At 39.0% G+C, this 25,700-nt stretch overlaps 1 protein-coding gene across 1 annotated transcript in view; it reads left to right on the top strand.

The window, feature by feature from the left end:
- The first annotated feature begins 1,868 nt into the window (after positions 1-1,868).
- Positions 1,869-25,700, top strand: part of LOC143034553 (uncharacterized) — a 56,525-nt gene continuing 32,693 nt past the window's right edge. Inside the window, exons 1-6 of the mRNA XM_076200765.1 lie at positions 1,869-2,001; positions 2,537-2,731; positions 11,256-11,394; positions 13,084-13,217; positions 22,715-22,892; positions 23,641-23,791. Of these exons, the coding sequence (XP_076056880.1) occupies positions 2,538-2,731; positions 11,256-11,394; positions 13,084-13,217; positions 22,715-22,892; positions 23,641-23,791 (796 nt within the window). The 5' untranslated portion in view covers positions 1,869-2,001; position 2,537. The remainder of the gene's footprint in view (positions 2,002-2,536; positions 2,732-11,255; positions 11,395-13,083; positions 13,218-22,714; positions 22,893-23,640; positions 23,792-25,700) is intronic.

The raw sequence follows: 25,700 nt of genomic DNA on the forward strand, positions 1-25,700 counted from the left end.
GGCTGGGTACTGCTTTAGTAGCTTAATGTAATGTAAGATAACAGTCTTCGTCCACTCGAAAGGCTTTGCGGAAGTTGCTTGTGCCATTGTATGAAACTAGAAGAGCAAAGCAGAGCGCGTGCTCCTTCTCCCATCAACTGTTGACAAACTGCGCAGTGCGCAGCGATTAGAAATCGGTACGCCCATGACTGCTTTTATGATGCTGCGACGTTTTTCAACTCATCGCTTCAATACATCGCGCATCAAATACTCGTACGTCCGCCATCACTGTTGTTATATTTTATCTCACTGATTATATATAATCAGTGAGATAAAATATAACTACAGTTATCTTCATATACAGGACGTGACAGTGATATCCATTATTTTTCGACACTCTTAGATAAATTCCACAAACCGAAATCGACATCCTCTAATTTTTACTCCTTACACTTACTTCAGTAAAAATAATTACCTATTTTTAGTTTTATCTTATAATTAAATTAACAAAGCCTTATCACACACCAGTAAGTAAAATTTATAACATTAAGAGTCATGTTTTTAATTCTAAAAACACTTATGCAGCCATTTATGTCGTATTTTTTTTTTAATATCGGTTTCCAAATTAGCTAAGTCACCCCTTTGCCCCATGGAATGTGAGACAATTGAAAATTCTAGCGCTAATAGGAAACTACGAGCCTGACTCCGAAAGGTCCCATTGGCGATTTCAATGTGACAGTGACACGGAATTTCAGTGGTCGCACAATACGCATCGAAAAGTTTTAAACTGAACTGTTGCTGCTAGAAATTCATATATAAATTACAATAAAATCGTAAAATATTCTCTTTTCCAACTCTTTCGTATGTTTTATATTGTTTATAAGCAATGCGACCTTGACCCTTTGTTTACCGTAACCTATGTATCTGTTTCACTCGTGGCTGTTTCTATGATATGTGCCCAAATATTGTTTTCGTAGCGTAACGCAGCATCCCGTAACGCAACTTAAATAAACTTATGATTTTCGTAATGAAAAATATTATTTTCGTAAAGTTCCATAAGGCCTACTGTACAGTTAGATCTACGGTAGATCGCACGGAGTTTTAGGCTTAATAACTGCAAACTCTCATCTTGAGTACCGGTAAGAGAAAGAGCTGTGAAGTAGGTTTTATGCTGAAAGCGGTGGATTAAGGTAGGCGCACACTTGTCCGCATCGTACGGACGGCACGCATCGTACGCATCGGATTTTAGTATTCTTAACATTATTTCAAATGGGTCTGCGCGCATTTGACCTCATCGTACGCATCGGACATCGGCAATGCCGACCAGGATCCCCGAAAGAGCATTCAATCCGATGCGTACGAACGATGCGGATGGCCTCTACGGCATTTGCCGGCAAATGTGCGACCCCATCGTCAGTTGCAGCCAGAGCGCCATCGCAGTCGGACGCAAACCTTCTTCGGTATTTATTTTGTTTTTTTCTGTTTGCATAGCTATGCTTTGCTTGTACATAATATATAATGTTATATTAACTCACTGACTGTTTTTAGATATGTTCCTAAATTTTTATCCTATCTACATGGTAAATTACCTACTCGAACCTATATTGACCTCCTTTACCTTCTCTATCACATTTCACTTCACTCTAGGACTATATAAATCCTTTATACACTAGAAAGATATGGAGTATGTCCTTCCAGAGAGAGCTCAGCTTCACAACTGCGGATGGTGAATGGTCCAATGCCGACAATGTGCGCAGAAAATCCGATGCGTGCCGTCCGTACGATGCGGACCAATGTGCGCAGACCCCAAAAACAATCCGATGAGTACGGACAAGTGTGCGCCTACCTTTACACAAAAGAACATGGAAACAGATTTGCAGAAAGGGAGTTTGGGGTTTCAGAAAAGGTAGTGAGGGGGTGGAGAAAGCAAAAAGAAGCTTAAAGAAATGCCGAAATACAAGAGAGTAGGAAGATTTTCAGTATCTTAATACCAAAATGAAGTTGACTATAACGTTTTTTTACGTAAGTGCATCTGTTTACGATTATAGTTTTAGAAACGCAGCCGTTGTTTGTTTAAGTTTGCATTATGTGCACGCGTGACAGTCGGACAATGTCACGATCTACATATGTTCTGATATCAAAATTTTGTGAGTAAAGGTTTGAAATGAAGGTAAATAGCTGATCATTTTTATGTTTGAATGGGTCATGTAAATCACAAGATTATAGTGCGACCTATCCGCGGGTCAACCGCAAATAACCACTTGACAGCCACCAACTAGCGGTGCCGAGGTGTACATTAGGATGAACGAAGTTATTAGCATAATTGGTTATAATGTCATTATTTGGTAATGTGATATACAGAAGTGTATAGACCAAATAATATCATTACCCGTAACGGTGGTTGATTATGAGTTCTTTATTAATATGATGAACAAAGTTATTGGCATAATAGATGTGTTAAAATGTAACTACTTGGTAATGTGATATACAGAAGTGTATAATATTAGCTAATCATATAATCCATAACAGGGGCTGATGATGTGTTCTTTATCATTAGGATGAACAAACTTATTGGTGTAATTGGTGCTGGAGCTAGTGGATTAAATGCTGCGCATCACATAACTGCTAAAGGAATGGTTCCCATTGTTTGGGAGCAAAGCAACAAAGTGGGAGGTACTTGGGTCTACACTCCATCAACAGGGAAAAATGAGTATGGTCTTCCTATTCACTCCAGTATGTATGAAAATCTCAGGTAAGTATACTGATTTCTCTTACATTGTTTTGCTGCAGTGACCCTTCATCTACAAAGAACTATGAGGAAAGGGGTAGTGAATGGGTGTAAGGTAGGTATATACCTTGATCTGTCCCCACCCCCATTATAAGGGGAAAAAAATTGTATCTCTACAATTTATTAACAACATCTTCTATCATTTTAGTCACCCCTGTCTGAATTTTTTCTAGTTGTTTATATCTTTCATGTGTCATTTTGGGTGATAATTTTTCCATAACAATCACACAAAATAGCCCCTTGAAGCTGCAACCATCAACTCCACCTCACAATTCACAAACCATGTACTGGCAGGTAACATGAACTGACACCACCCATCTAAATACATAAACTATCTATACACCAAAAGAATTCTTCCCCATTATAAAGGAGGTAACCAAAATAAGTAGATCAAAAGGGACACAATATCAGAATAACTTCCCAACCAAAATATCAAATTTCAGCAACCACCCCATCAGGTAACCTTCTGTAAACAACTAACAAACAACTTTCTTTGACTTAACAAGGTGTTTATTCTCCCTCTAAACAGTTGTAACATGGGAAACCACACATGACTTCCTCTCAGACCTTTCCCTGATAAAGATTACTATTGAATGAGGAGGAAAAATAAAACCCACTTACAAGGAAACTCGTACATACATATACCAAGGCTTTTCCCCCCTTATAAGGGAGGTAGCCAAAATGGAAAAGGCATAAAATCATTCCCACCCATCCCATCCCTAAATACACTATACTCCCCTCCACCCTCCCTCCCATCTTAGCACCTCCTGGATGATGGGTCATCCCTGCACCTTGTCCACTACCCTGGGTCAGAGGCAATGTCGCAAGGCACAGCACATCCACAGCAAGGCCGCTTCATTAAATTGGTGACCCCCCCTCTCTGTCCCCCCATGCATAAAAGGAGAAGACAGGGAAAATCCCTTCGGCCTGTGTCAAATTTTGCTCACACATACTACCTCACCCCCCATCCCCCCACCCATTCCACCTCATGCATCACAACACCATCCATATACAACCATTGTCCATTCACCCCTGTCTTCTGTCCTCTCCCGTCCTTCCTCAACAGACATTCCCCTCTTCCCCAAAACCCCCTTCACCCCATCTATCCATCCATCCATCCATCCATCCACAAGGAAACTCAAACCACAAAAAAGATGTACATATATTAGGCATTTTCCTTCTTATAAAGGGTGGCCCACCCTAGGCATACACCCATTCCACACCCATTTGTTATCCTTTTTATCATAGTTGTTCGTTGATTGAATTGAAAAATTAATTGATAATTTACATCAAAAGGATGTAGGCAGTATACTGTTCTTCACCCTCAACCACAGTTATTCGTGTTTTACGCAGTATATTGTTGCTCAAGAGCATTACAATTGTGGTGCAAATTTTTTATAGCGTTTAAGAATCTTCTTTACTACATCATTATTCAATACCCAACATACCTGTTCTTTAACAGATGTTAGAGAGTAGTTTCTGTAAGGTTGTATAAGTTCACATTCCAAAATATAGTGTTCTAATGTGTGCGCATTCCTTTCCTGACATAGCTGACAGCTCTCCCCATTCCTTCCAATTATCTGCCAGTAATATTTATACCCAAGTCTCATCCTCATTATGACTGTATCAACATATGATAAATTTTTTCCCATAGGTCACTTTACTATTTTATATTACATATAGGTAATGCTGCAAGCTTTCACTATGTACAACAACCTCATTCAGTTTTATTTGTAACCATTGCTTTCTCTTCTTTCTCATCTCACTCTTCATCATCTTCATGCTGATAATACTTTCTATGTCTAAATGTGGTTATTTCGATGCATTTCTAGCCAGTTCATAAGCCATTTCATTCAAGTGGATAAATACATACATATACCAAGGCTTTTTCCCCCTTACAAGGGAGGTAGCCAAAATGGAAAAGGCATAAAATCATTCCCACCCATTCAATCCCTGAATACACTCCACACCCCTCTACCCTCCCTCTCATCTTAGCACCTCCTGGATGATGGGTCATCCCTGCACCTTGTCCACTGCCCTGGGTCAGAAGCAGTGTCACAAGACACAGCACATCCACAGCAAGGCCACTTCATTAAATCGGTGACCCCCCTCTCCATCCCCCCATGCATAAAAGGAGAAGACAGGGAGAAATCCCTTCAGGCTGCGTCAGATTTTGCTCACACATACTACCTCACCCCCCATCCCCCTGCCCATTCCACCTCATGCATCACATCATCATCCATATACAACCATTCTCCATTCACCCCTGTCTTCTGTCCTCTCTCATCCTTCCTCAACAGACAATCCCCTCTTCCCCAAAACCACCTTCACCCCATCCATCCACCTCATCCTAGGACGTCCCCTCATGTTCACTCCCTCCACATCTGCCTTCCATACCTCTTTTACTAGTCTTTCTTCACTCATTCTTTCCATGTGTCCAAACCATCCTAATACTCTTTCATCAACCCTATCTCCCAACTCCCTTTCCACCCCTGTTTTCCTTCTCACCTCCTCATTTCTCACTCTATCTAGCCTAGTAACCCCCATCATACTTCTCAGACACCTCATCTCAAACACATTCAAACTCCTTCTTCCTCTCTTATGTTCCATGTTTCTGCCCCATACAGTGCTGTTGGCACAATCACTCCTTCATACAGTCTCCTTTTAGCATCCATTCCCAAATGTCTATTCCTCATTACACTTTTTAATCCACCAAGGCATTTACTCACTTCTCTCAATCTACATTCTACCTCCACCTCCACTCCACCTTTTCCTGCCACATTTGCACCCAAGTATCTAAAACTGTCCACTTCCTCCAGTTGCTTTCCCTTAATGCTCACTTCCAGTCTGCTGCCACTTTCACCCCTTGAACATCTCATCACCTTACTTTTACCCACATTTATCTTCAGCTTTCTTCTATTACATACTCTCCCAAGCTCTGTCACCAACTTCCTCAATCCCCCCTCCGATCTTGCCACAAGCGCAGTGTCGTCCGCAAACAACAGCTGGCTCACCTTCCACTTTTCTCCATTTTCTTTAACCATCTCCAATCCCTGACTCACCACCCTTGCATTTACCTCTCGCACTACCCCATCCATGTATAAGTTGAACAGCCAGGGCGACATAACGCATCCCTGACGAAGTCCCACCTTTACCTCGAACCACTCACTCTCTCCATTTCTAATCCTGACACAAGCTCTACTACTCTCATAAAAACTTTTGACAGCTCCGAGAAGATTTCCTCCTATCCCGTATATCTGCAAAACCTCCCACAGTGCCTTTCTGTCTACCCTGTCATAAGCCTTTTCCAGATTCATAAAATCCAAAAAACATCCTTCCCCTTTCCTATAGCTTTCTCACATATCTGTCCTACCACAAAAATCTGATCTACACAACCTCTAACCATCCTAAATCCACACTGTTCCTCACCAATTACTCCCTCTGTTCCTCTCCTGATCCTCTCAATCAAGATCCTCCCATAAGCCTTCCCAACTACACTTAACAAGCTAATCCCTCTGAAACTACTACATTCACACTTGTCCCCTTTTCCCTTGTAAAGAGGAACTATACAGGCACTCCTCCAGTCCTCCGGCACTCTACCCTCTCCCCAGCAAACATTGAATAACCTCCCCAGCCAGTCCACCATCACTGTAACTCCTTTTTTTAGACATTCTGCATGGCATTCATCCAGACCAGGTGCCTTACCTGCTTTCATCATCTTAACAACTGCCTTCATTTCATCCTTCCTTATTTCTCCTCCATTATCCTCACTCATCATGGTCATTTTATTATTTCCCACTGCAACTATCTTTCCCTCCCTATCCTCCTTCACATTTAGCAACTCCCAAAAATACTCTGCCCATCTTCCCCTTACTTTCTTCTCTTCCATTATCATCTCTCCATCTGCACCTTTTACCTTTTCTTCTCTACTTGATTCGCCTCCTCTTCTTCTCTTAATTTCTTTCCAAAACATCTTTTTATTACTTTCAAATTTTTCTGTCATACACTTAGCCCATTTCACATCTGCTCTCCTCTTTGCCTCCTTTACCTTTTGCTTTACTTCTCTTTTCTTTTCTTTGTACCTCTCATATGACTCCCTCATCCTATTTTGTAACCAATCTGAGAAAGCTCGCTTCTTCTCTTCTACAACCTTCTTTGTTTCCTCATCCCACCATTCACTACCCTTCCTTCTATTTCCTCCTGTCCTTCTTGTTCCACACACCATCTTAGCACACTTTGTGACTCCCTCCTTGAACCATCCCCATTCCTCCTCCACACCTAGCTCTACTCTGTCCTTCACTCCCTCCCACTCCTCCTTCAGCTTCTTCTTGTAAATAGTAAATAATAATAAATAGTAAATAGTAATAAATTGACATATGATTAATAATAACAAAAACAAATAATATAAAATAAATGATAATCATTACAGCATCTTGCTTAGGTGTTTATCTAAATGATTCTGAAAGCTTCAAATTGAACTACGGTACATTGCACTGCCTCTGCAGGAAGTTTATTCTATTCATTAACTACACAGTTGGCGAAGTTGTTTCTACCCACTTCCAAATTTAATCTATTTCTGGATAGTTTGAGACTATTGTTTCTTGTCTGATTCTCATTCAGTGTGAAAATTTTGTCACTTTTTATGTTGTCAATTCCCTTTAAAATTTTAAAGACCAGTATCAAGTCACCTCAGATTCATGTTTTAGTGGATTTTCGTATGATTTATTTTTGATATTTGGAATCAGTTTTGTGGCTCGTCGTTGTACTTTTTCCAATCTGTCAATGTCTTTAATGAGATTCGGTGACCATACGGAAACAGCATACTCCAAATGTGGGCGAACTAACGATTTATATAGCTTGTTTATGAGTGATGGACTTTTGAAGTCAAAAGATCTCGCAATCAGTCCTAGAACCTTATTTGCTTTCTCAGAGGCTGAAATACACTGCTTGAATGATTTAAGACTGTTACTGATAATTACACCGATATCTTTTTCACTATTCACAATTGTTAATGAATTTCCAAATAACTTGTAATCGTACTTACTGTTATTTTTACCTACGTGCATTACCTTGCATATACTTGTGTTAAATTTCATTAGCCACTTTTCAGACCATTGCTGTAATTTATCTAAATCTTCTTGAACATCTAATTGGTTTAAGTGATCATTTGCCATTCCGCACAGTTTTGTATCATCAGCAAATTTTAGTCCATGGTCTATATCATTTATATATGATATGAATAGAAGTGATCCAGGAACGGAACCCTGAGGAACTCCCTTTGTAACATTTTTCCATCTAGAAGTTTTTCCATTTAAAACAACTCTGTTTTCAATCATTCAATCAATTACTAGTCCAACTTAATAGGCTACCACTTATTCAGTGTGAAGCTAATTTAGTAAGTAGTCTTTCGTGGGAGACTGTATCAAAAGCTTTTGCTAAGTCTAGATATATTAAATCTTTATTGTTTCTTTTGTCATAATTCGAGATAACTGTGTTGTAGATCATGCAAGAATGTTTCCCTCTGAAACCATGCTGGCTATCATTTATGAAACGGTTACTTTCTAAATGATGTTTGATAGCATCTCTGATGATAGTTTCCATTATTTGTCCTATGATTGAAGTCAAACTTATAGGCCTATAGTTATTTGGTTTCTTTTTTGTCACCTTTTTTGAAAATGGGAGTAATGTTAGCTAGCTTCCATTCTCTTGAGACATCTCCGGATATGATAGATTTCTTGAAAATAATTTCTAATGGAACAACAATCTCATTTTTCAATTCCTTTAAGATTCTTGATGCCAACTGTCAGGCCCTGGTGTTTTATTAACTTTGAGTTTCTCTCTATATTCCTTTTAATTTTTTCTTTTATTATATTTACCATAGTGAGTAAGTTTACCCTAGACTTTTCACAGGTTTAAGTTTGGAGTTCACTTTGAGGTGTTTCATTTACGAATACCGAGCTAAAATAATTGTTTAAGATATTACACATTCCTACATTTGACTATTCAAGTTGACTGTCAGCAGATAATAGTGGACCAATGTGATTCCCAACAACCTTTTTATCTCTAATGTAACTATAGAATTCTTTGAGATTCTCTTTGAATTTATCAGCGATATTCATTTCGTATTGTCATTTTTATTTATTTATTATTATTTTTTTTTTCTTTTTTAAATCTCTCTGTATTGATACATAACTTCCATAGTCATTAGATGCACCTGAGCACTTGTATTTCTTATAAGCCTGTCTTTTTTTAGCAATATTTTTTTCAGTTTCTTTGTCAAGCCACTTTGGGTGAGCCTGATTTGGAGGACGTCTGTCCTTAAATGGAATGTAAGTATGAATCATCTTAGTGAGCGTATTTTAAAATATCTCGCACATCTGATCTACAGGTCTTTTGCTTAATTTTGCCTCCCAATCTGTTTGCTGAAGCTCCTGATGTAGTCCTATAAACTGAGCTTTACTGAAATTGAGTATTTTAGAAACACAATTATCTATTCTAAATTTTTTTAGGTGTTTGAATCTAACTAAGTTGTGATCGTTATTTGCAACAGTTTCACCAACTTCTACATCAGTTACCATGCTTTCGTGGCTAGTGATCAATAGATCGAGTAAGTTTCCATATCTTGTATTTACCTAGTTTACCCAGTTGTGGGCTCTTTTACATGCTGAACTAAGTAATTGTCACCAAGAAAATCAATCAAGCAACTACCTATATGGCCATGTTCAAGGGTCATCCAATCAATGTCAGTAAAATTGAAATCACCCATTATCAATAAATCCCGTTTGCAGAAACTAGACAGTTCTTGAAATAACAGTTGTCTGCTAATTATAATGTCTTTGGCCTATATATTACACCTCGTCCTCTCTTTCCTCTTAATTAATTTCTCTTTTTATCCATACCTGTTTATATTGATCATTGTCTGCTAGTTTCCCAGTTTTTGCTAAGATATTATCTGCTGTCATTTATAACCTGAATTTAACCTTAATTGGTCTGATCTTATCTGTATTCTATTTCTCTAGTCTATATATTTCTTCTATTTGTTTCCCTGTTTCTGGTTCATCTTCTTGAACTACTTCTAATATCTTATTTACTTTTTCCTTTTCCTCCTTTATTCTTGTAGTCCTATTTGGATTATACTTCTCTTCCATCCCCTTATATAATTATACATTTCTTTTTATCTGCTAAGTCTCTTACTAAATTCCCCTTCTCCCTCATTACTTTAATAACTGTGTCCTTAGTTTGTTCTTTCATCTGCTGTTTCACTATATCTCTAAATTTAGTTTTATTGTTCTCTTGTACTTTTTTCCAACCACTTACCTCTTTTGCTATGGCCTCTTTATTGTCTTTACTATTCCTCTTTAATTCCTCATTGTCATCCTTTACTTCTCTTAACTGTCTTTTTAATTCTTTAGTTAGGTTTTGATTCTCCTCATCCTTTACTTCTCTTAACTGTCTTTTTAAATTCTTCTTTAGTTAGGTTTTGATTCTCCTTCTTTAGTTCCTCCAGTTTATCAACTCTTTGGGTAACTAGTGTTTCTTGGTTAAACCTAACTTCCCATGCTTAGTTCATTTTTTTTTTTTCTTTTTTTTTAGTTTCTCCTCTAGATTTACTAGTCAGGGGAGGTTGTCACCTCCTCCCTCATTAAATCCATAAAAGCAGTTATCTTCTCTTTCCATTGATCTGCTATTATCTATATTTCTGCTTTTGACAATTCTGCTTCCTTGTTCTTCCTCGTCTGTGTGTTCTGCACCCCTTTTGTTTACACCCCTTCTAACAACCAGGGCCCGTATGTCCCCTTCCTAATTTCCTTCTATTTTCCTCAGTGATCCCTCTCTTTCACCTTTTTCTTCACCTTCCCACTACACCATGAGTTTTCCCCCTCCATACTAATACAACATAGGTACTCCCTCATTGTTGAGATCGATGAAACTTGAATTTTTTGTGGAGTTCCAAACTTCGTTGTCACTTTGACCGATGTGTGTATTTACCTGGTTGTATATACCTAGTTGTATTTTACGGGAAGGGGAGCTATGCTTGTGGTGTCCTGTCTTCATGTCTCATTTTATCTAAACTGTTTTTAAATTCATGTATTGTTTTTGCACACACCACTTTCTCATCTAACATGTTCCAAATGTCTATTACTCTGTGGGGAAAGCTGTTCTTTTTCAGATCTCTTCTATAACTGTCTTTCTTGATTTTCTTTCCGTGTCATCTTGTATTTCTATCATCCCATTTTATTAGATCCTCTCTATCAAAATAGTTATCAAATCTCCTCTCTTTCCTCTGATGTCTGTAGCTCAAGTTTTGCTAGTCTCTCTTCATATGATAGTTTTGAGAGTGCTGGTGCCAATTTTGTAATTGCTCTTTGTATTCTTTCAAGTTTTGTTATACATTTTTTGTACTTGGTGTGTGTGACCTTGTGGAAAATTACATATACATTGAAAAAATGCAAGTATATTATCATTATTGTTATCTCTCTCCATACAGAACAAATATTCCAAAAGAAATAATGGCATTTCCAGATTTCCCTTTCAAAGAGGAAGAAGATTCTTTTGTAATGCATACCTCAGTCCTACAATATCTTCAAGATTATGCTAATCATTTCAACATTTACCCAGACATAAAGGTAAGAATCAAAATGCATGACTAATGAAAAATATCTATATACTAAGGGCTTTTCCTCCTTACAAGGGAGGTAGCCAAGTCAATATTACATATACTAAGGGCTTTTTACCCCTTACAAGTGAGGTAGCTAAAGTCAAAGGTATAAACCCGCTTCAGTCCCATTTCATCCCCACATATTCCACTCCCATTCACCATCCCACCCTCCCTCCTCTCTTGGTTCCTACTTATCAATAATGATAAATAAATGATAATAAGTAAATAATAATAATAAGTGAATGGTAACAAGTAAATTAGTTTTTATATGAATGTGGCAGTTTCTGACAAGTCTATAAAAATAAACACCATGTGAGGACAGATCCTTTATTAGTGCAATGTTTTGCTTGTTATAGCTTTTTCAAGTACATAGTCATAATACACATACCGGTAACTGAGATTAAATAAGAAGAACTGGAGGAACATGGGGAAGGAGGGAGGGAGAGAGGAAGGGAGGTAGGGGGAGGGGGTCACTGAATATTATGAAAAATTAAGGAGAAGGTGGACCAAATGTCTGGGAACAGGAAAGGCTAAGGATAACATGGAACAATTAGCTGGGTGAAGGACATTTTCTCACAGCCAAGGAACAAAAGAAAGAAGAAAATAAGAATGATAGGCAAATGTCTACTAGAGGGATTCTAGAGGGCAACTAGGGATGGCTTAAATTTTTGTGGGCAGTGGGTATTAAAGGAATTAGGTGGGGTGAGATATTGAACATGCCCCTGTTTTGTTCAGTTGTGTTGAACAAAACCAATGCAATTGAACTAAACAGGGGCATGTTCATTATCTCACCCCACCTAATTCCTTTAATACCCACTGCCCACAAAAATTTAAACCATCCCTAGTTGCCCTCCAAAATCCCCTCAGTAGACATTTGCCCACCATTCTTATTTTCTTCTTCCTTTTGTTCCTCGGTTTTGAGTTAATGTCCTTCACCCAGCCAAATGTTTCATCTTATCCTTAACCTTTCCTGTTCCCAGACATTTGTTCCACCTTCTCCTTAACCTTTCCTAATATTCAGTGACCTTCTCACCCCTGCTTCCCTTCCTCTCTCCCTGCCTCTCTCCCTGCCTCTCTCCCTGCCTCTCTTCCTCCCTCCCCCCCATTCCCCCAGTTCTTTTTATTTAATCTCAGTCATGTGTATCACGACTATGTACTTGAAAAGCTGTAACAAGTAAAATGTTGTACCAATAAAAGACTGTCCTCACATGGTGTTTATTTCAATAAATTAGTTTTTACTTAGTAGTCTTCATTCATTTTCTCTTTTCTAATTTTCTTTTCTTTTTTCTTCTTTCTCGTTGTTCACTTGTTTTTACTTTGTTTTCATTTTTTCTTCCTTCTATTTCTTCCTTTTGTTCTTTGTTCCTCTTCATCTTCTTTGTTTTCTTTCTTTCATTATCTTCATCTTTTTCACTAAAACCCAGAGATATGGTGTTCATCTTTGTTAGTATTGTGGATAGAGTATTTTTTCCCCTGTTCTTTTGAAAACTGAAGATTCCAGTAGCTTGCTGGCTTAACTACATTATAAGTCTTGTTCTAACTGAATTTTGAAAGGCAAATCCTGGACTGGAACACTAGATGAACATAGTATATTTTGTGTAACATTGTACCAAAAGCCCCTTAACAAAATAACCACAGCCTCTCTTTCATATTCAAGTTCAAAAGTCATGTAGAGAAAGTAATACCTGTGATCAAGGAAGATGGACCCCCAGCGTGGAATGTCTCTGTCAAGGACCTTGATACTCAAGAATGCACCACCACCGTATGTGATGCCATATTTGTGTGCATTGGGTATGTAGCCTTTTCATCTCTTTAGTTATTATTATTTGTTTTGACTGCTTACTGATTCACAGGATGAATATGGAAAGAAGACTGTCCATATACATGCATGCATATACTGAGGCCTCTTTACCCCTTACCAGGGAGGATTGCCAAAGTCAAAAAGCATAATTCCACTCCCATCCATTTCATCCCCACCCATCCACCACCCCTCCCTCCCTCTCATCTTGGCTCCTCATGGATGACAGGTTATCCCTGCATCTTACCCATCTCCTTTGGTCAGAAGCAATGCAGCAAGACAGCACATTCATAGCAAGGCCGTTTCATTTAATCGGCCACTCCCCTCTCCATACCCTCATGCAGAAACATTGAAGACAAGGAGAAATCCTTTCAAGCTGCATCAAAATATCAGTCATACACATAACCACTCCCTAACCCCACCTATCCCCCATGCACTCCCTTCCATGCATCACATTAACACAGAAAGAAATAAGAGACCAAATAAAAAACCTAGATGTTGGGAAATCGCATGGACCAGATGGAATTGCAAATTGGATACTGAAAGAGTGTATAGACAAACTGACAGACAAATTATACAAGATAATAGACTTTTCACTCAAAGAAGGAAAGGTACCACAAGATTGGAAAGATGCAAACATAGTACCAATATATAAAGGAGGAAACAAAGAAGATCCTACAAACTTCAGACCAGTATCCCTTACAAGCACAGTAGCAAAAATATGTGAAAAAGTTATCTGAAACAAATGGACCAAACACTTGGAAGAAAAGAAAATAGTAAACCCTAAACAACTTGGCTTTAGAAGTGGAAGATCGTGTACCACAAACTTAATATGCTTTTACTTGAGATTAATTGAAATAATACAAGAAAGAGATGGCTGGGCAGATTGTGGCTTCTTGGACTTGCAGAAGGCATGTGATAAGATACCACATAAAGAATTAATAAGAAAAGTTGAAATAATAGGAATACAAGGTAAGCTACTGGAATGGATGAAGGATTTCTTAACCCCTTCGATATGATGACGCCTACGTAGGCATAGTGAGGAGCAAGTGGGTACGCAAGGATGCCGATATCGGTGTCTTGATTATATTCATTGTAGTTGTACCTGCGTGATGCCCATACTCTGTAAACTGGCTTCATCATATTTTTTATGGTTATCAAAATTCACGGGTGAAAGAGAACGAGCAAAACAGCAGTGACTTTATTTTTTATAATGTGATTATTATGACGCAACATCGCACGTGTGGCAGCTAATACTGCCCGCGAGATTTTGGCCCAGAGTGAAGGGGCTAAATGGGAGAAAAATGAGAGTGGTACTTAGAAACAAAAACTCAAACTGGGAAGATGTGAAGAGTGCCCTCCCGTAAAGCTCTGTATTGGCTCTTTTAATGTTTACCATATATGTAAATGATATGGATGAGAGAGTGAATTGTTACATGAAATTCTTTGATGACAATGCCAAATTACTCAAGAGAGTAAGCACAGTAAAACATCTGGAAGACAACAACATATTAAACCCAAGACAATTTGGGTTCAGACAAGGAAGATCATGCACCACAAACTTACCGGTGATATGCTTCTACTCAAGGCTAATAGACATAGTGCAAGAAAGAAATGGATGGGATGATTGTGCATTCCTAGACTTGCAAAAAGCCTTTGACAAAGTACCACACAGAAAATTACTAAAAAAAACTGGAACACAGAGGAGGAATACAAGGGAACCTACTAAAATGGATGGAGGACTTCCTGACTGGTAGAAAGATGAGAGTAGTGCTCAGAGAAAAATATTCAGATTGGAAAGAGGTGATCAGTGGAGTACCGCAAGGATCTGTACTGGCACCAATAATGTTTGCTATCTATATGAATGACATGGACGAGGACGTGAACTGTTACATGAGCTTCTTTGCTGACGACGCCAAACTGTTAAGGAAAGTAGAAACTGATAAGGACTGTGAAGCACTGCAAGAAGACCTGAATAGGGTATGGAATTTGAGTCAGAAATGGGAAGTGGACTTTAATACTAAGAAGTGTAGCATAATGGAGTTTGGAAAAAGCAAAAACAGAATATCAGGAAAATATACAATTGGAACCAAGGAAGTAAAGAAAGTAGGATCCGAAAAAGATTTGGGTGTAATTATCACGAACGACTTGTCCTATGATAAACAGATTAACAAAATTGTCGGGGAGACTTACAACTTGCTAAGATCAATAAAAGTGGCGTTTACATACTTGGACGAAGGCATGATAAAAAAAATATTGGTTACATTGATAAGGCCTAGATTAGAGTATGCGGCAACATTGTGGTCCCCCAGTACCAAAAAGAATATAAAGAAAATAGAAAGAATCCAAAGAGCAGCTACAAAAATGGCACCTGCACTTGCAAACCTATCATACGAGGAGAGATTGGCTAAACTGGAGTTACCGACACTGGAGCAAAGAAGAGAGAGGTGACCTATTGACCATCTACAGAATCATGAAAGGCACAGAGATACTTGATAGAGAGAACTTACTTAACTGGGACAAAAGAAACACAAGAGGACATGGAAAGAAAATAAAAAAACATAGCTATAGAAGAGAACTGAAGAAAAACAGTTTTCCACATAGAGTTTTGGACACTTGAACAAACTGGATAATGAAATAGTATGCGCAAAAACCATTCATGAGTTTAAAAGTAAACTAGACACTGCGAGATACAAAGGCGGGACATCACGAGCATAGCTCCCCTTCCCACAAAATACAACTAGGTGAATACAACTAGGTAAAATACAATCTCTTCTTAGCATTCATTCCCAAATGCCTAATTCTCATTACACCTTTTAATCCCCCAAGGTGCTTACTTGCTTCTCTCAACCTACATTCTACCTCCATCTCCACTCCTCCCTTTCCTGTCCATATAGTTTCCATTGTTTTTATTTTTTTTTCCTGTCCATATAGTTTCCATTGTTTTTATTTCATTTGTTTATTATTATCATTATTATTATTATTATTATTGTTATTATTATTATTATTTTTTTTTTTTTTCTGAATAGTCTTGGTGGGACTTCGTGGGATGTGTTATGTCACCCTGCCTGTTCAACTTGTACATGGATGGGGTGGTGCGAGAGGTAAATGCAAGGGTGGTGGGTCAGGGATTGGAGATGGTTAAAGAAAATGGAGAAAAGTGGAAGATAAGCCACCTGTTGTTTGCGGATGACATTGCGTTTGTAGTAGGATCAGAGGAGGGATTGAGGAAGTTAGTGACAGAGTTTGGGAAAGTGTGTGAAAGAAGGAAGTTAAAGATAAATGTGGGTAAAAGTAAGGTGATGAGATGTACAAGGGATGAAAGTGGCAGCAGACTGGAAGTGAACATAAGGGAGAGAGACTGGAGGAAGTGGATAGTTTTAGATACTTGGGTGTGAATGTGGCAGGAAAGGGTGAAGTGGAGGTGGAGGTAGAATGTAGATTGAGAGAAGTGAGTAAGTGCCTTGGTGGATTAAAAAGTGTAATGAAAAATAGACATTGGGGAGTGGATGCTATGAGGAGATTGTATGAAGGAGTAATTGTGCTGACAGTACTGTATGGGTCAGAAACATGGAACATAAGAGAGGAAGAGAGAAGAAGTTTGAATGTATTTACCTAGTTGTATTTTACGGGAAGGGGAGCTATGCTCATGGTGTCCCGTCTTCATATCTCATTTTATCTAAACTGTTTTTAAATTCATGTATTGTTTTTGCACACACCACTTTCTCAACTAACTTGTTCCAGCCTCCGGAAACATATTCATAATCATATCACTCACCGCTCCATTAACACACTGAAAGACAACACACTGCTGCATGCCAGACCCCCTGATATCCACCCTTCTGAATCCTCTCTCCCACGAAAGGACAGAGTCCACTTGGCCAGACTGCGATGCGGTCACCACCCAGCACTTCTAAGCTACCAGAAGAGGCTGGACGACCATGTTGTGAACAGCTGCCCAGGATGTAACACTTCACCCCATACCATACAACACATAATGGAAGACTGCATTATACACAATCATGCACGCAAACAACACAACATACACTCTATAAAGGATTTGTGGGAAAACCCAGTTTCGGCTGTGGCCTTCCTTGGGGAGACGGGACTGCTCGGACAGACAGTCTAGGGAACGACAACAACAACAACAACTAACTTGTTCCAAATGTCTATTACTCTGTGGGGAAAGCTGTTCTTTTTCAGATCTCTTCTATAGCTGTCTTTCTTGATTTTCTTTCCATGTCCTCTTGTATTTCTACATCCCATTTTATTAGATCCTCTCTATCAATAGTTTCTATTCCTTTCATGATTCTGTAAATAGCTATCAAATCTCCTCTCTCTCTTCTTTCCTCTAATGTCTGTAGCTCAAGTTTTGCTAGTCTCTCTTCATATGATAGTTTTGAGTGTTTGAGATGAGGTGTCTGAGATGTATGATGGGGCTTACTAGGCTGGATAGAGTGAGAAATGAGGAGGAGAGGAGGAGAATGGGGGTGGTAAGGGAGATAGGGTGGATGAACGAGTACAGTTGAACCTCGAAAGCCCGGACCCCGAATGCCCGGACCCTCGTATGACTGGTCAAAATGAACAAAGGGCGGACTTTTCAAGCAAAGTTCCCTATTTGTCCAATAGGTGGCAGCAATGGCCGTACACGTATACTCAAACCCGGCCCAGTCAAGCTGCCACCAGGGCTGCCGTTTCATAGAATTTTGTACCAAAACGTAGTAAAATAGCAGCATGTGGCAACTGCACAAGGACATGAGGAAATTTTTTCTACATATCAGCGGGCTGTTAAAAACATTCAAAAACTCAAACTTTTGTTTAAAAATCAATTAACTAGTTATCAAATAATAAATGGTACATCAAAATATGACTTTTATTGGTAATTGTGTTACTTATAAAATATTATATCCCAAAAGATGCATTTTTACCGTGTAGAAAAAAATTATACGCTAAAGTTTCAGCTTTCTTTTAGCAATAATAATATAAAAAAAAATCATTCTTATATCTTACTGAATATGTTACGGCATGGGGGCCTTATATACATTCAAGAATAAAAAAACTAGAACCAACATTTTGTCAAAGTTTGACAATTATATCTTGCTATGAAAGTCTGCACACGCCCGAGAAAAATGTATGCTCCGGTATGGCAACACTCCCATTCTACACGGCAACCCTGCCCGCCACCACTGTCCCGCGTGCATACTTTCCGATATTTACAGTGTACGTGATAAAAAATACATTACAGTACACTGTATATTCAGTACATTTACATGCCTGTATTACAGTTATTATTACAGAATTATTAGTATTATAGTATTATTATTACAGTATTGTTATTATTACAGTGTTAGAGTATTATTCTTATGTGTTTCTATGCCATATCATACATTACCTATACGTATACTGCTACGAAAATCTACGGGTGTTAGGGCGATATTTTCGATGACCGGACTTTTGGCATGACCGGACCGCCCTTCCCCCCAATTAGTCCGGGCTTTTGAGGTTCGACTGTATTAGGATGGTTTGGACACATGGAAAGAATGAGTGAAGAAAGATTAGTAAAAGAGGTGTGGAAGGCAAAAGTGGTGGGAGTGAACATGAGGGGGCAACCTAGGATGAGATGGATGGATGGGGTAAAAGGGGTCTTGGGGAAGAGGGGAATGTCTGTTGAGGGAGGACAGGAGAGGACAGAAGATGGGTGAATGGAGAAGGGTTGTATATGGATGATGATGTGATGCAAGGGGTGGAATGGGTGGGGGATGGGGGGTGAGGTAGTATGTGTGAGAAAAATTTGATGCAGCCCAAAGGGATTTCTCCCCATCTTCTCCTTTTCTGCATGGGGGACGGAGAGGGGGGGCATCCTCGATTTAATGAAGCGGCCTTGCTGTGGATGTGCTGTGTCATGCAACACTGCCTCTGACCCAGGACAGAGGATGCAGGGATGACCCATCATCCAGGAGGTGCCTAGATAAGAGGGAGGGGAGTGGAGTGTATTAGGGATAGAATGGGAGGGAATTGTTTTTATGCCTTTGTTTTTTGGCTACCTCCCATGTAAGGGGGAAAAAGCCTATGGTATATGTATGTATATATGTATTTTTTTTTTCCTGAATAGTCTTACATGTAAATATACCAAGGACTTTTTCCCCCTTATCATTACAAGGGAAGTAGCCAAAGTTGAAAGCCATAATTCCTCTCCCACCCATTCCACCCCATTCACTACCCCTCCCTCCCTTCTTCTCATCTTCACTCCTGGATGATGGGTCATCCCTGCATCTCACCTATTGCCCTGGGTCAGAAGCAATGCAGCAAGACACAGCACATCCACAGCAAGGCTGCTTCATTTAATCAGCGACCCCCACCTTCCTGTCCCTTCATGCAGTAACATTGAAGATGGGGAGAAATCCTTTCAGGCTGCATCAAAATATGATTCATGCATAACTACTCCCTTACCCCCCCCCCATCCCCAAGTGTGGAGTTCCAGGAAAAGATTGTAGTGGAGAGATGATGGTGAAGTGTCTAGAAAAAGAAAGTCCAGCATAAATACACATGGGAGAGAGTGGTGGATGGAAGGGTGATAGATAGGGCTTTAATGGACTACATAGTGGTAACCTGGAGAAGAGTAGAACGAGTTTTGGATGTACATGTTCTAAGGGGAGAGAATGGGGGAATATCAGATCATTTTTTGGTGGACCGTAAATTGAGAGTGGAGAATAGATGGAGAAAGAGAAAAAGGACTGAAGGTAGGGAGGTGCTTAAAGTAAACTGCTTAAATGAGAAAAAAAAAGGAGAAGGAGTACAAGAAGAATCTGAGAGAAGAGTGGGAAGGAGTGAAGGATAGAGTAAGAGTAGAAGAGGAATGGGGATGTTTCAAAGAGGGAGTCACAAGGTGTGCAAAGATGGTGTGTGGAACAAGGAGGATGGGAGGAAATATAAGGAAGGGTAGTGAGTAGTGGGATGATAAAACAAAGAAGGTTGTAGGAGAGAAGAAATTAACATTCACAGATTGGTTACAAAATAGGATGAGAGAATCGTATGAGAGGTACAAAGAAAAGAGAAGTAAGGTATAAAGGAGGTAAAGTTATGACGGAAAATTTTTGAAAATAATAAAAGATGTTTAGGAAGGAAATTAAGGGAGAAAGAGGAGGTGAATCAAGTAGAGAAGAAAAAGTAAAAGGTGCGGATGGAGAGATGATAATAGAAGAAACAGAGTAAGAGGAAGATGGGCAGAGTATTTTAGGGAGTTGCTAAATGTAAAGGAGGATAGGGAGGGAGAGGTAGTTGCTGTAGGAATTGCTAAGGAAATGGCAGGGATGAATGAGGAAAATGGAGGAGAAATAGGGAAAGATGAGATGAAAGCAGTTATCAAAATGATAAGAGCAGGTAATGCACCTGGGTTGCATGGGTGTCATGTAGAATGTCTAAAAAAGGGAGGTACAGTGATGGTGGAGTGGCTGGTGAGATTTTTAAATGTTTGTCTAATAGAGGGTAGAGTACTGGAGGAGTGCCTGTATAATTCCGCTTTACAAAGGAAAAGGGGACAAGTGTGAGTGTAGTAGTTTCAGAGGGATCAGTTTGTTGAGTGTAGTTGGGAAGGTTTTGATTGAGAGGATTAGGAGAGGAATAGAGGGAGGAACAGGGTGGGTTTAGGAAAGGTAGGGGTTGTGTGGATCAGATTTTTGTGGTAAGGCATATAAGTGAGAAAGCTTTAGGAAAAGTAAGGATGTTTTTTAGGTCTTTATGGATTTGGAAAAGGCTTATGACAGGGTAGACATGAAGGCACTGTGGGAAGTATTGCATATATATTGGATAGTAGAAAAGATGTTAAGAGCAGTCAAGAGTTTTTATGAGATTAGAAGAGCCTGTTTTAGAATTAGAAATGAAAAGAGTAAGTGGTTTGAGGTAAAGATGGGACTTTGCCAGTTATATGTTATGTTGCCTTGGCTGTTCAATTTATACATGGATAGGGTGGTTTGAGAGGTAAATGCAAGGGTAATGGGCTGGGGATTGGAGATGGTTAAAGAAAATGGGAGATAAGCTAGTTGTTGTTTGCTGATGACATAGCACTTATAGCAGGCTCAGAGGAGGGATTAAAGTAGTTAGTGACAGAGTTTGAGAAAGTGTGTGAAAGAAGGAAGTTGAAGATAAATGTGGGTAAAAGGTGATGAGATGTATATGGGGGAAGGATGGCAGCAAATTGGAAGCAAGTATTAAGGAGTGGATAGCTTTAGATACTTGGGTGCAAAAGTAAAAGCGGTGTGGAAGACAGAGATGGAAGGAGTGAACATGAGGGGACAACCAAGGATGAGATGGATGGATGGGGTAAAAGGGGCATTGGGAAAGAGGGGAATATCTGTTGAGAAAGGAAGGGAGAAGACAGGAAATAGGGGTGAGTGGAGAATGGTTGTGTATAGATGATGCTGTTATGCATAGAAGGGAATGGATGGGGGATGGGGGGTGAGGGAATATGTGTAAATGATATTTTGATGCAACCCAAAGGGATTTCTCCCAGTCTTCTTTTTTTTCTGTATGAAGGGACAGAGAGTGGAGTCACTGATTAACCCCTTGAGTACCGGATGTGTGTTTTGTGACCCCTGCATGCCACGACTGAGTGCACCTGCCAGGAACTGAGCGTGCTCCCCGTGACACGCACATGTCACAGCTATAAGCTGTGTGTATTGAGGGCTCTCAAGGCCTCGGTTTCTGTGTTATTTCTACCCACGTGGTGGCAAGTGTCTGTGTTTACCAACATAAGGCTCCAGCCATTTGTGGGACGGTTTGAAACGTTTGTTTATGTAAGGTTGACGGGTCGGTAATGAAGGGGTTAAATGAAACAGCCTTGCTGTGGATGTGCTGTGTCTTGCTACATTGCTTCTGACCCAGGGCAGTGTGCAAGATGCAGGGATGACCTGTTATCCAGGAGCCAAGAAAAGAGGGAGGGAGGGGTGGTGAATGGGAGTGGAGTATGTGGGGATGAAATGGGTGGGAGTAGATTTATGCTTTAGACTTTAGCTACCTCCTTTGTAAAGGAAAAAAAAGCCCTTGGTATATGTATGTATATATGTTTAAAAGATGCCAAACTAATTATCTTAAACTGCCCTGCTCTTACTTGAAATAATTCTACAAAATCTCATCATTGAGTGACCTACAAGTTAAACCAGTGGCTATGGCCAATATTCTCAGAGCTGCCAGTCTCTGGAAAGAAAGACCTCTTGATACCTTGAGAAATAGGATCACCCATCACTACCTCCCTCTCCTCAATCCTAATCTCAGTCCTGACCCTAATTCTGATCCCATCCTTAACCCATATCTTTACCCCATTCCTAATCCAAATTCTGTCCCCAACCTTTAATTCCCCCACTTAGTACCTGCAAATCATGCTGCCCCTGAGCGGCTCTCTGTGGGTTCCCGCTAAGAAAGAAAGAGTTAATAGATTGGGTGGGCTAAATAGTTCAATAGTGTGTATCTTTAGTTTTACTCATTTCCATTTCAGACAGTTTTCAGTGCCCAAGACACCACAAATACCAGGCATTGAAAATTATAAAGGAGGACAGTTACATAGTCATGATTACAGAACTCCATACTGCTACAAAGACCTGTGTGTTGTTATACTTGGTGCTGCTGCATCAGGTTTGGACATCTCCTTGGAAATTGCTTCTGTAGCTAAAGAGGTTAGGTCATTCTAAATACTGTAGTAAGCTCCCTTAAACTTTGTAACATACTCACCAGAATTATGGTGTAGTGATGTTGAATTAATTTATTTAGCTGAGGGGCAAGCTTTGGATAAAATGGTCTTGAATGAGACACCATGCCAGAACAGAATATGTATTGGACATTATTGATGTCAATTTGTTCTTCAGTTTGGATGGGATCACTTCTGATGAATAAAATATGTTAGTGTAGCTTAAAAAATGTGAAGTGTGTCACAGGTGAAGGGACTGAAACATGTGTAATCTTGTCAATGTGAATGTTCATTCCCTTCCCCTCTCCTTCTCCCCCTCTCTCTTCTCCCTCTCTCTCTTCTTCTCCCTCTCTCCCCACTTTCTTTCTCTCTCTTTCTCTATCCATTCTGGCAAACAGTGCAGAGTAATCCAAAATAATTAGATATCTGAGACTAAAAATCTACAGTGGAGTCTCCCACATAGCAATTATTCTACTTCTTCACAGGTGTTCTTACACTAAATCCAGAGGATAACACCCAAGCATTTACCTGTGCAAATGACCTGATGACAATAACTTAGTAAAGCAACTACAAAACAGCTGCTAAGAACACTCAAATTTGCCAAGACAAAATAGAATGGATGCTTCCCCTCAGAAATCAACAGTAACTTTGCTCACCATCAATCAAGAAAATATCCATCAATAAAATTCATACTTATTTCTCAGATGGCTTCAAGGTAACTTGCATTTATATTCCAGGTTATTTTGTCTCATAACTATCCAGTTCCAATTCCATCTGAACTTCCACCTAATTTAAAGCAAGTGAGAGGAGTTGTCGAGGCCACAGAGAAGGGTTTCATTATGGCAGATGGAGAGAAGTACAATGCTGATGCCATTGTATATTGCACAGGTATTTTATAATCCTAGTCAGATTTTATCTTCATCAACTATTTTTTACTGGGATGGTTTTGACTCATGGAAAGAACACAGAAAGATTAATTAAAGATGTGTGAAAAACAGGTAGAATGAGTGAACATAAGGGGGCAACTATGGATGAGATGGATGGATGGGGTAAAAGGGACATTGGGAAAGAGGGGAAAAAGTAGTTGGTATATGTAACTATTAATAACATCATGCTTGTTTTCCACCTACTAATAGGAAATAGTGTGTATTTACAAACAAATACCAAAGGCTTTTTCCACCTTATGAGGGAGGTAGCCAAAAACCAAAGGAACGAATTCCACTCCGACTCATTCCATCTCCACATACTCCACTACCATCCACCACCTTCCCTCCTTCTTATCTTGGCTCCTCCTAGATATCAGGTCATTCCTACATCTCACCCACTGCCCTGGGTCAGAAGTAGTGTCACAAGACAGAGCACATCCATAGCAAGGTCGCTTCATTAAATCGGCAAACCCCCCTCCATTCTCTCATGCTGAAATGGAGAGGACTGGAAGAAATCCCTTTGGGTTGTATCATTTTATTTGTCAAATTACCAAATTGTATATATCTAACTGTAGTATATGGATGTAGTGATGGGATTTCTTTATATATATATATATATATATATATATATATATACAGGTAGTCGTCGACTTACGACCGAGTTCGGTTCCGACAGACAGGTCGTAAGTCGATCTGGACGCAAGTCGGTCTTTATATATATATACAGTATATATTACCCTTTAAGTATTTTTTTTACTGTATATATAAATTGTATATTATATTTAGCATACTGAAATAATCTTAGCATCTTTGAACTATGTTGTATAGTATTTCTTAACCTTTTTATAATTTTATCTGATTTTCTTTGGGAAACGTAGCCTAGGCATAAGCATACTGAATAAAATCCTATCATCTTTAACCTATGATATCTAATACTGTACGAGTATTTTCTAACCTTTTTATTATTTTACCATCAGACTTTCTTTAAGAAACGTATGCATACTGAATAGAATCTTATTATCTTTGAGCTACGTTGTTTAATATTCATTAACTTTTTTATAATTTTCGTTAGGAAACGTAGCCTAGGCCTACGCATACTGAATAAAGTCCTGTTATCTTTGACCTACAAATACTTTTTTGTTGGTTACAATAAAATCATTGCAAGGCAAAATTCGGACATTTTTTTTATTTCAAAACACATTCTTTTCGTTTACGTACTGTACCGAAAATATTGTCATCGACAACAGACTAGGCATAAACAAAGTTTACTGTTACATTTTATTAATCGCAAAACGTAAAAATACAAAATGCTGTACCGAACATATTGTTATCGACAACAGACTAGGCATAAAAAAGTTTTACTGTTACATTTTATTAATTGCAAAACATATAAAAATACAAAATGCAAGGCAAAATTAGGAATTTTTTTATTTCAAAACACATTCTTTCCATTTACGTATAACGTACTGTACCAAACATACTGTTATCGACAAACTAGCCTAGGCATAAGAAAATATTGTTACATTTTATTAATTGCAAAACATATAGAAATACAAAAATACAAAATGCTATGCAAAATTAGTTAAGATTTTACTTCAAACAAAAAATTGAAAGAATGTTTAGCTGGCTGGGATGCTGACGCTGTTAGCAGCCTGCCAAAACTATCGTACCAGCGTCTCGCGGCGTGCGGAGTAATTGTTCTGCGCTGCCAGACATAGTATTGCAATTCTATTACTCTATTAAATGTTAAATATTATTACACTATCTCGTGGTCGTAAAGACGATCAGTCGTAAGTCGCATAGGTCGTAAGTCGACGACTACCTGTATATATATATGTGTGTGTGTGTGTGTGTAAGGTAACTCTCGATTT

This window comes from Oratosquilla oratoria, chromosome 17 (genome assembly GCF_046742065.1).
Source record: "Oratosquilla oratoria isolate Oo_2021 chromosome 17, ASM4674206v1, whole genome shotgun sequence".
Classification (NCBI taxonomy): Eukaryota; Metazoa; Arthropoda; class Malacostraca; order Stomatopoda; family Squillidae; genus Oratosquilla; species Oratosquilla oratoria.